The 12,644-nt window shown below is 39.7% G+C and overlaps 1 protein-coding gene across 1 annotated transcript in view; it reads right to left on the reverse strand.

Moving 5' to 3' along the window:
• cntn3b (contactin 3b) overlaps nucleotides 1–12,644 on the reverse strand; it is a 70,579-nt gene that overhangs the window by 55,867 nt on the left and 2,068 nt on the right. Inside the window, exons 2-3 of the mRNA XM_042495342.2 lie at nucleotides 5,713–5,848; nucleotides 2,180–2,315 (exon numbers count right to left, since the gene is read on the reverse strand). Coding sequence (XP_042351276.1) covers nucleotides 2,180–2,315; nucleotides 5,713–5,767 — 191 coding nt within the window. The 5' untranslated portion in view covers nucleotides 5,768–5,848. The remainder of the gene's footprint in view (nucleotides 1–2,179; nucleotides 2,316–5,712; nucleotides 5,849–12,644) is intronic.

The following is a 12,644-nucleotide window of genomic DNA, read 5'->3' on the forward strand; positions in this document are numbered from 1 at the left end:
TATTAGCTGCTATATGCTCTATTAGCCAATTCAATTCAAGTCAATTTTAATCAATATCACAAATTTTGCCTGAAGGGACTTAGCAATCTGGGGGAGAGACCATTTTCAGCTGACACCTTCTCCAACCCAACCTTCTAGGGGGGTCTGTGTAGAATTCTTGCCAGCAGAAATTTTCACAAAGTTTACAGGTGAACTAATAATTTTAGAGCATTTTGAACAAAAATCTTAGATCAGGGTTTTCAAAGTTTATGGAGCCAGCATATGACTGAGGGCCTCATGGGAAAAGTGCACACACTATGACATTTTTAATGACTTTTTTATGACATACTATACTATGACCTTTTTATGACACTTTTTATGACATGCCAACACTTCAAAGAAACTATAACAGTTGACAGTGATATAACACTCATATTACATTCTATTCCTCCACTTTTTTGTCACATTTAAATGTAATGGAATATAGAGACAGTGCAGTGTGAGACATTGATTATATCTAACCACAGCAATCGAGCAACAGCTTCTGCTGGCATACAGCGACAATACTTGTACAACCCACACACAGAACTGCTGCACACTGTAAAACTAGAACCGGTAGAAATAATTTAACTTTATTAATGATTATCATTTACTAATGATTATTTTGAGCAGCAGTGCATGGTTGCCTATTACAGTTAAGCAATTGTTTTTCTTTATGTTTTCAATCAATAATTTGAAATATTAGGGGGAACCCTTACCCTGTAATACTGCCTCATTTCAACAGTCTGTATCCTTAGATCATTGATTAAGTTAAGGATACACTCCTCAAAAAATCCTTAAGCCCCTTTAAACCTGAGCAAATTGGCTTGATTTCTTTAAAAAATACGGGGAGGGGGCAACGGGCAACAAATGAAGAAATTACCCAAAAATAGCAAGAAATCAGTAAGAAGGCAGGGGAAATTGACTTAAAAAATAATTTTCTAAATCTATCAGTTTCCTGCAGTTTGTTGCTCACTGCCTTTTTTCCCCATGTTTTTCAAAGAAATCGCAACAATTTTCTCAGAGTTCAAAGGTTTAAATACTCCTGAAAGGAATCTGAAAGCAGCACAAGAAAAGTGATGTTGCCCCAGATTTCAAAGGGTTAAACAGGAAAAAAAAAAACATGGGAGAAAATAGGAAGAGTACCAGAGGAGGGATGGAGGAGGGATCACTGTGTTCACTCGCTAGTCACTAATGTTGTTTGTCTGCTGTTTGGTGCCGGGCAAGTGGCCTAAAGTCCGTTTACCAGAGCTTTTTTGGATCTGCCTTCTGCTGCACAAAGAACCTAAAAAAGAAAACTTCTTCCACAGCACAACACCAGAGTGCTTCAAGTTGCGGTTGAAATAATGCAAGTGATGGTTTCAACTTTATCCTGAGACAGCTCAGGTTGCACGAGGAGTATAATGATACCCCCCTCCACTGCTGCGCCTGGACCATGTTTTCAGTGCAGACACATTATAGGAAATGTAAGCATTTAACAGAATGTCACTCACAAGGTTATTGCCTCTCTCCCCTGCTTGCTGCGCATCTACATGGTGCTGACCAAGCTCCGAAACACAATCTACCACAAAAAACACCGCCAGCTGCCATTTTCAGGCAGGCTCCCTGCACCACCAGGGAATAGCCGCGGAGATATCAAAGGATCTGTGTTGCAAATGAGTCGCTGGAATCTCCTTTTCTCTCCTAATGATTTCTTTAGCCGTGCACCATATTATAAATCATCAGCTTTAGCCGCGCTGTGGCTTAAATCTTATCATTAATAAAGTTAACCTCACTCATATCTGAGGTGTCGGCATATTCATCAACCACAGTGGCGGCTCCCTGACTCTAACTCTACATCATAGCCTCGGCTGAGATAGATAAGCTTTTTTCAATTAGAAATGGATGCTCAATTAAGCAGTGGCTCTTTGAAGCCTTTCTTTTTGTTGGATGGCGCGTAATCTCTCTCGAGCATTTATGTCCAGAAAACGTTGTTCCTTAACAAATCAATAGCAATCAACGCTATCGGTACCCTCTTTGATTTCCGCAGAAGCGGCAATGAAGATTCACAAGCAATTAAGCAGCAATGGATTTTCACCATGTGATGTGCATGCGGAACCGAAAGCAGGTGGACAGTTGAGTCGAGGCTCGTGGGGACTGTAACTTTGATGTGGTAATTTACCTGTACTGCGGAGGAGGGCTCCCCTCTGCCTCACACGTGATGGTAGCCTGCTGGTCTGGGGAGTTGATCGGTAAAATGAGGTCACTTGGCTCCGTCCTCCATCTTGGCCCTTGAAATATGACATCCTCTGTACAGGCTGAGGAAAGGGGAGAAAGTCTATAGTAGTACAAGCCAGAGAAATTGTCTCTTTGACCTTAAAAAATTGTGGAAGAATACTGCAAAAGCAGAGAACGCAGAGACACTGTGAGGACAAATAGTTACTCTTGCTGAAATACAGCAACTTCCTGACACTCAGTGCATATTACTTTTTCAATATATATACATAGAAGCAGTGTTGCTCCTTTCAAAGAAAAGCAAAGAATTGCATTAAGACAATCCCCAAGATGTATACCCTTTGCTTATCTTGCATTAAGAAGAAAAAAAATCCCACTTACCCTTGTTAGGCATTAACTGCTAATGCTGATATATTTGGTATCTGTTTTTTATTCTAATAACCTGACACTGGAACAGTGAAGAAAAAACACTGACCATAGCACTTGTGTGTATTTTACGCCAATTTTGCATGCACACACATTTTCCAAAGCGCCAGGCCTCACAGTGTCATTTTATCATCCTCATAAATCATCATCATATTGTTGCTACTGTCCAATATGATTCATTTCTCTGCTTCAAAACTCACATGAACAAATGCAAGTAATAAAATATACTGCAAACATGTCATATATTGCTTTGACGATTGTGTAAATATGTAGCTGGCTAAAGGCTTAGACAGTTTAATGCAGTTATATGTAGCCCACTGAGTCATATAGATAAACTGAGGTGTTCAGTGTTAATTACTTGGCGGAAACAATATCAGAATGATAGTTAAAAATAGGTGGGGACCTGGATGAGCGCTAAAGTCTACAATAGTCGACCACTGATGTAAAAAGCCACATCTATCCTCAGTAATTAATAATTCCCTGTAAGTGACAGGGTTGATAAATAAAGCAGAGTGATCTATTTTCAGAATGTCTATGTCATACTACGCATGCACCGGTTAATTGAGGCCATAAGGATGCACTCATCTGCCAGCAGCTTAAAAGGAAAGATGTGGAACACAATCTGGTACTAAATGAAAGCGGAGTCAACAGACGGCCAGAGTAGGCCTAATTAATATCCTACTGCTAACAGATTGCAGCATGTGGCTAACAGTTCTACATGTGGTTTTAGCCGGTAATGATAATATGTCGAGGATTCAACACATATTTCACTGGGTGAGAGGTTGAGCAGGGACAGATCTAAGACATTTGGAGCCCTGGGCAAGCTTCCACTGGCCATCCCCACACCACCCCAAAAATATTATCATGATTACATTACTGAGAAGAACAAGAGTTAATGAGAAAAAAACTCACATAAACAGGTTAACAATAGTAATAAATAACAAACAAAAGAATACTGTATGTTTAAACTTTCAGTTTTTCTCCTCTTCTGATTTTTGCATCATGCTCCTTATGACTTTTATCTTTTCTTTTCTTTTTCATTTTTTTTTTTTTTTTTTTGGAGCCTCCTCCTGGGTGGCACCCTACCAACATTAGTATGTGGGGCCCATGTTAGAAGTTAATGGGCTGAGCAATTGGTCCTATATGGGATTTTCCATGGTTTACAAAAGGCTCCATGGTTTTCCATGGTTTACAAAAGGCTTTCTCCATTTGGAATTTGGATAATAGAAATAGAAAATAAGCTCTGTGGCAAACAATTGTTTATGATTTGTACATGTTTTGTTTAGCAAAATAATCTTCACAAATGAACTACACATTTAGAATTTTGGAAGCATAAATGCAATCATCATAAGGAAAAGGCTTACATTAAGCTATAAACAAACTACATGGCTGCATGACTTAACATCCAGACCACAACATGGCTGAATCGTTGTGTTCAGTGGGATTACATATAGCCCCTTTTTAGCAACTTTCTTTTTAAAGACAAATAAAAGATTTCAAATTTTTAGACAGGTATTTACTGACATATTTTATGTCATAAACAAAACTGGAAAGTCTCTCATGCTTGTGTTGACCACAGATCGTATTTCAGACATCTAACCAAAAACCCATTTAAAAACCCATTGACTTCCAGTGGAGGGAACTGGGAGTGCTAAAATGTAAACTCATTTCTGGGTTTTAGGACTCATTCCCTAAGGAGAATTTGTAAATCCTGGGATGAGCTGCCTTCTTCTGCCTTACTCTGCATCTGATTGGCTTACTCTGACATTCTTACCATAATCCTATCCAATTCCATTCCTCTTGCCTAAACCTAACCAATCCAATCAACTAAGGCAATGAGTAATATCATAGGTCAGCAAGGCGCGTCATGACTTTGCTATCCTAGAATTTGCAAATTTGCTTCCTGGAGTACTTTATGTGAAGATCCACCACTGAGGTTGAGAAACAACATATGACAATAAATCAATGCAACTCTTGTTGTGGTTGTTCAGAAATATGAGGATATTGGAATTAGCTTTGACCCAAACAACAGCAACAAAAAGTGAAATCTGAAACTGTCACCTATAATTTAGGAGACTGTCATAGAGTGCTCTATTCATAAATGATCAAAAACTAGCATCCCAGCAAATCTACACCTCACAGTTTGATTGAACAAGCTGAATTTGAATAAAATGCCATGTCGGGTAAGATCTAAGGTGTATTTTGTGAGTTTCAAGAATACAGAGACAGACAATATGTCACTTCAGATGTCATAATGATTGCTATCAGCTGTAGTGATTTTCAAGGGTTTCCATCGCAACAGCGAATAAGAAGTAGCACCTATAGGCAGCAACCAAGGCACTGTTAAAAACACTTGTCCGCCAGGAAGGTGAGACTGCTTGGATCCAGCTCCCTTGAGTACTGCGCGTGAATTACCCATGAGCCAATTTGAATAACATTCATTGGGATTTACAATGTCATTTGAACAAGGGTTGACATTCTGGTGGAGTGTCTGTGCTTCTCCTGCTCTATTCCCAGGTGGCCTCACAAGGGCAGAACGAAGCATGGTGGCAAGTAGATTGCACTAAAATGCAGGGCTGGATTCATTGCATGGATCTTGATAATGATCTGGACAGGCCATAAACAGGAATGGGATCGGACTCCCAGCTGCGCCTGACAGTGTACTGTAAATGTGCAGCAGGACACTGCTCGAGGGAGCGTTGAAGGACATGCTGGAACGGCGTACATGTACTGCCTGCAACTTAATCAGCGTAACCTTTTCGGTCGAGAAGAAGAGATTTTTTTTCTGAGGTTATATACAACCTTTCTTATTCTGTCTCTTCCTCACTAATAGATGGAAGTCCATATTTTATATAAACACTGCTTACGAAGAAAGCTTTTATAACCTTTAACCTTATAGACATGCATTCAGTCCCTGAGTAACGCCAGCAAAAGCAAAACAGTAACATTATTCTGTAATGACTATGCATTAGGAAACAAATTCATTAGAAGAGATGCTGTCGTGACATAAACAAGTGAAGTGAGAGTAAAATATAATGTGTTAAAATATCTTACCTGCAAGGCATCCAGTGATTGATAGCAGAACAATTTGTTTCCATGGTAACATCATCTTTAGTTGCCGAGGGCTAATGAGACTCTCATCCAATTGCTCGTGAATGGAAAGCTCTCCCTTGAATACAAGAATTTTAATCTGAAGGGAAAGTAATTATGGATGTGATTAAAATATGACATTTTGATCCAAATACGACAAGCATTCATCAGCAAAAAAACATGATTATAGCACTGCTAAGTTACATAATTGCTTCTTATTATTTGGAAGACACTGCAAGTGAAGAGAAAGTGAATCTTGAGGAAGTGATGGGGAGGGAAAGGGAGTGGGAGTTAGGGGGGGGGGACAGCAGCACACAGTAAAAATCTGAGAATACAACCCAGAGATGGGATTTTTTTCGGGTGGCACAGAAGCAGATACAGCTGTTAAATGAGTATGTTTTCATCCCGCCGAACAAGCTTAATTCTGCAGCTTTAAAGAGACGTGAGGAAGGAAATGATTGACCTCAAAAGATACTTCTCTCTTCCTATTTGACTATTAATAGGAGCTGGCAGACTGTATACCAGCAATCTACAAAATGCCACTTCATACTCTAACAAAGAGTTTGGTGGCCGACTGAATGTAAGCAAACTGACTGTTTTCATTTTGATATGCGTGCATCATTCCCTTAGATCAACAAAAAATACAAGAAGGACACGTACTGAAGCAATACAAATGGTACATTTTCAATGACAGCTATTAGCATTGACTGACATAAAGATATAAACTGACAAACTGCCTTTTCTACAAAGGTACTCTATTTAATCGTTGAAAGGGGCACAGCATTACACATCAGCATCAATTTACTGCTCAGCCAACATGTTCTCAAGCCAGGTTGTCAAATACCAACATTCTCAGGTCATCAAATACTGACACTTAGTCATGCCACTTGGCATGTAACACAGATTGTACCTTTTAGCGTCTGTATAGCCCCTTTCCCACTACACAAAAAACTCACTAATATCTGCCTTTTTTGTTTAATGAGAAAGGTTACAATTGGCATTTACACCCGGGTGAAGTGACTCTGAGGTAATCACAGGTATTTATTGGCTATGACTCAGATCAGCTTTGACTGGCAATGAAGAAAATACAACACCACAGTGGAGGCACCAATTTAAGCCCCAATGCTGGCTCAATGTAATGGTAAGTCGCCACAAAATGCTGTCAGTGTCTACCCAAGCAGCAGTCGACATTGTTCCAAATTTAGTCTGCACCAGGTTTAAAGGAGAGACTAAGTAAGTAATAGATATAAAAAAAGAGGCAGGCTATAAAATTTTCACTGGCCTCCATGCTCATTTGCACTGTTTACTAACCTGTTTTCTGGTCTGTCCGTGATGTTGAACGTGACCCACCAGACAAAATAACAAAGCACAGATAGGCTTTCTCCTCTGTTGCAGAGCCATGTACACAGCTCTGGTCTACTGGCAATAGTGAAGTATACTGCCTAGTCACATGCACTAATTTGGGGGGATAAAGGGGCATATGTAACACACAGTTGTCTCCTGGGTGAAACATGTAACACTTGGTTAAAGCTTTCAAATGTTCGCAGTTAGGTTTAAGCAACAAAACTACTTGGTTAGGTTTAGAAAACGTAAGAACATGACAGACAGATGTAACTTATGTAATTTTTTATTTTAACACCACTGACCTTAAGTTTCACATGGGATAGAAACAGTTGTCTCCTGGCTGAAAGTCTTGTTTTGTTGGACCCATCTACCACATCCTCCTCCCACCCACTGCAGACTTATTTGCTTTTTATTACACCAGTTGCTCTGAGGTGTAGGCTTTATTGTAACATGGGAAGACTTAAAACACTTACATTCCTGCATTCTAAATTTTTATGCGCCATTTGTGCCTTTTCTGCATCAATTTATGGTGTAATTGTCTTAAATTCTGTCAAAATAAAAGTCCTCTGTTACTTTTTAATGTTTTTGTTGAGGGGGACATGTCCCCTGCATTCCCCCCAAAATCTACATTTATGCTCTGAGCAGCAAATATTGCCACTAATGGGTTCACATTGGAGTTTTATGAAAGCCCAGTGCATGTCATAAAGACGCCCAAAGATTCTTTCTAAGTCAGTATCACATGCTGATTGGCGTGACAAAGCGTTGGTATTTGCCAACCTGGGTATGAGAATGGGCTAACTGAGCCATAGTTGTCTGTCGGACACAATCACTTGATCAAATTTTTATTTTATTTTAATTTTTTATAGACTAGTGTTAACCTCAGTGAGGGGTTATCCTGACAGTTCTGCTGTTTCTGTTAAACAACTCTGCCCACATGATTTACTTCTATTTAGGAAGATATTGTACAGCCTTGGGTCTTTGTAACAAGTTTTCAATCAGTGTTGCCAACTTCTCTGAGTGCCACACTCAATTTCCCTGTGTAATAGGTCTTATTTAAGTGTATTATGGAGATCAGTATGTGTAAGAGAACATTCACTTATTTAGATGTTTCTGTGAGGTTAATTCACCATCTCTTCCTCCACCAAGTTAGCTCATATCATATGTCACTTTAGCATTGTTGATATGATAAGTATGAACCATACAAATGTAAGGTGTTCCTAGTTTGCAGAAGTGTACAACGCCAACATTTTTCTCTGGTGACTGGGCTTCCTGCTCCGAATAGCTTTCTCGGTAGAAACAGCATTGCCAAATGTCTACTGGTGGACATTTGTCAAGGTTAGACTAGTGGTAATGTTGCTCAGTGCTAGTAACAATAAACTAATTACCAATTAACTAATGTACTGATTACTTACTAAGTAATTGCTAAAGTGATATTAATACTTTTTATGAGTAAAAAGTATTACACCTATAAGCATCACCATGATGCATTCAAAGGTTGATCATCCATCAAATATTAGATATCCCATCTAACCAGTAATCAGTGACCTAAATGGCCATCAAACTTTACCACCCCAGTCCCCTGAAAAAAATGTTGGAATTACACATTTTTGCAAACAACAGATGAGCTTTTATTGAGACATCACTGCCTCTTCCTGTGGCTTTTTAGCTACCAAATGTGGTTAATGTTTAGTGACCCGTGGTTGTGTTTCCACCGGGGACAGCGCCAGCAAAAGAGGTTGTTTTTACTGAGACATCGCTCCACCTTCTAGCAACTTTTTAGCCACCAAAACCAGGGGCCCTATTCACAAAGCCTCTGAGGAAAAAGAGTTACTCCTTATGATGAATCTGTAGAATTATGCTGTTTTCTAAGATTTTCCACTTAAATTTTAGACTTGGTTCAAGAAAAGTTAAAAGTTATTCACAAAGCACCTTAGCCCCTAAGAGAGCTTCTAAAGTAAAAAACTGTTAAGAGTAGGACTGAGGACTTTTAAGAGACTTAAGAGTTTCTTAACCAAAGGAGAATACAGTGGAAAGACAAAGAGGTTGGAAAAATATTCTCCAAACACTGAATGACATTAGACATAGCGTTAATGACATGCTACATATTAGATGGTGCGTGGCTAATGTGCATGATCGATCTTACTAGGGATACACATATACTTCTCACCCAGTCTAACAACAATCCTACGACTCTTTTAGGCTTTCCAAATGTTATTGAACTGGATGGTTAAATCTAGATATTGAATTGAGTCGTTTCTCAGGGGTTTTAATGCTCACAAAAATGTATCCATTGATTTACAGCCGTCTCTTTTCTGATGTAAATCATTGGGAAAAAGTCTTTCTGGCCCCACGGGCATTATGTGATAGACCCAGATGGTGTAATTCCACTTTTGGCCACTATCAAAAATTTGCATCAGAGCCTGGCACACTCTCTTGGGGCTTGGTGTCCACACCTTGCAGGTTCACAAGAGAGTGTGTCTGTGACAACCAATCACATCTTTGATCCCTTCCTGGCCCAGAGTTGCTCTGAGAATGTTCTTAAATCACTCCTGAGCTGGTACTGTTTGCTATAACTTTTTTGGCTAACTTGGGAGCTCTCTGAGAGTATTCTCTGAATTTTTGTGAATAAGGCCCAGGTATTTTAAGACAAAACATTTAAGTTTCAATATGTCCACAATATAATAATGTACAAATGTAACGTATCGGCAGTCTGCAAACATGTTAAATGTCAGCATTTAGTCTGGCAATTGGGTTGACTTTTCTTTGGATGGGGTGGTGGAACCAAGAGCCCTAAGACTGTAATTGTAGTATCAGTGGCACAGGAGGGGCTTTGCTCAAGCTCTGACCTACATCACAGTAAGTGGAAACTGATACGCCTCTCAGGATTAAGAATTCAACCCAACCCCTCATCCTTACAACACAGCCCTGTTATGCGGATTAACCCAGGGCTATCTTTGGAATTCTTGAAACATACTAACCACTCACTTGTTTCACCAACTTGTAACTGTAGGATTGTGGCTGTGGTTTGACATGAAAAGCATGGTAACATAATCTAATGGAGGAGTATGAAGCAGCTGAGCAGATACAGTGGAATCAGTAGGGGTGGGAATCATCCCATTTGCCTGATCATATTTTAATGGCCAGTGTTGGCTTAACTTGACCGTCCTGGTGTCAGTAATTGTTCCTCGTCTGGTGTAATTGCAGGCACAGTGAGATTCAGACTGGATTTCCTGGTGTCTTTCAAAATTTAAGGGGCGTTTTGCCACTCCAAAAACCCATCACATTGGATTACACGGTTTGAGATTCTACTGGAGTAAAAAATGTGTGCTGCATTTTTCAGTTTGAGTGCAGTATTAACCGCCATCCGCTTTCTGGAGGATCCGACCTTGTCATCCCAACCCATCAGTCCAGAGAGCCTCAAGATCCTGAGAGGAAAAGCTCCTCAAAAAGACTTTCTTTGCAAGTTGGGTGTTACACAGTTCATGGCACAGTGTCTCGGCTGATATGATGGATGTTTGTCCCCGAGCGCAGATTCATTCTGCAGTCTGTAAAACCTGCGGTGACATTTTCACTTCTTGAGCATTTTCTTCTTAGTTGATTTGTGTCTGAATTAATGGTTCACTAAAAGGCGCTGCTTTTTCCAGCCATTGTGTAAGAAGTGCGTGTCACCCTGCCTTGAAGAATTCCATTTTCAGCAGACAGCTTTTCAGTGGCTCTCCGTGGAGTGCTTAAGTGTCTCATGATGCTCCAAAAGCCATTTCAGTGCGGCTAAAATTAAAGAAGGAATTGTATCACTTTTGACCTTCAAAAAGCTGCACCAGTGTCAAACCTTGAGGAGCTGCATTTGAGCCGAAGTTTTCGCAGATCCAAAAGAAAAAGACAATAACTCTGGACAAAGAGAATAAATACTCCTCTAGGGCTTCGCAGCAATGAAGGTGAGATGGCATTTTCTTTCTCAACTGAAATGATGAGCAAAAGATTGCTCTGCCAAATGTAATGAGGCATCACACTTTCACCTCCACAGAAGCTAAACCTAATGGAAGTCAGTGGCTAAACACGTTCCACAGTAAATGAGATGGCTTCTTGGTTAGTGGGGCTGTTGTTGGCACATAATTGATAGGAAAGGTGGTTAAAGGCATCCATTTCCCCCCCTGAGGACAGAATAATTGCAAAAGAATCCAATAAGGGAGGAAGGAAGAAAGAGTTTGTATCATAGGGGTGTGCACGCTCAAGGTCTGCATTCAAATCACAAGCTGTACACACAGCCGGGACTTCGAGATATATCAGATCATGCAACAAAAAAACCTTCACCTTGTCAAAACTCAACACCAGGGACACAATAGGTATGAATTTACTACACTATACAATGCATTCATTCCCACTAAGTTATTGTCTTTATGAGTATCTGCTGCCATCTCCATTAAATCACTCAGCGAGAGAACCTAGGAGACAAGGATCCGCCACCAGGGACCTACTCGTTTTGAATACACAGCTGCTCTGTGCACCCGCCAATGAATGGAGAATTCACAATCAACTGTGCACTGATGCCTCCTAATTTACTCCAACTAAGTGAAGACCTGCACATTTCACACAAGCCAGGGACGATTAAAAAATAAAGTGATTAACAAATAAAGGAAGAGCTCAAGCAAAAGGCATAAAAAGTGACTCTCTCCTGTGTTAAACATGGCTGAATCCCTCAGCTGCTAAACTGCTCCACAAACCAATTAAACATTAAATTTTTATGTTTCATGTGTATCATATCATTGTTTCTAAAGTGACATATAATACATGAATTGACTTTGTTGTTGGGAGGTGGAAGAAAGAGTATGGTGTGTCTCCTAGGTGAGACACATGTCAAGCTACAAACCACCCAAGACCACCATTCAAGACCAACAAACCACAAAACTGGCTGTTATCAAGGGAGTTGTATTTTAAGCTGCTTTTTAGGCAGCAAATGTGTGTTGTAGCAACCCACAACTGTTTTCGAGCGTTGATAGTCTCACAAAATAATGTTGCCTTTTAACAGGGATTGTTCTATGAAAAGTGACTGTTTTTTACCAAGACATTTTCAGTGGGGATTGTCCAATGACTAGCTGAAGTTTTCAAGTAAAAAAGAGCTTTTCCAGCAGAGATTGACGCATGAAAAGCAGTTAATTTTTACTGAGATGTCACTGCATTTTCAGCAGGGATTGTGCACTCCAAATATTTTAAATGAAAACCTGATCAATTCTTATGCATAACCAAGTGTTTTTGTGCCTAAACCCAACCACAGTGTTATTGAATTGTAAAGTTTCAGCCTATCCACTATATAAAAACTTGCAAATTATTTGTGGTTTGCAGAAATTCCAACATTCATTTTAATGGTAATGTGTGTATTTCATGGCTTAGGATACAGCAGAGTACTTATGAAATGAAAAGAGGGAGAAAAGTGGGAGTAATTGTTTGGTATTGATTGCGTTATAAATCTGCTTGAAACCTAGGTGAGTGCGTAATGCGTCCCATGGCAAATTATGGATTAAGATTTCAAATAAAAAGCATTCCGTGTAATTTCC

Source organism: Plectropomus leopardus, chromosome 2 (genome assembly GCF_026936395.1).
Source record: "Plectropomus leopardus strain MGB_pleo_1.0 chromosome 2, ASM2693639v1, whole genome shotgun sequence".
NCBI lineage: Eukaryota > Metazoa > Chordata > Actinopteri > Perciformes > Serranidae > Plectropomus > Plectropomus leopardus.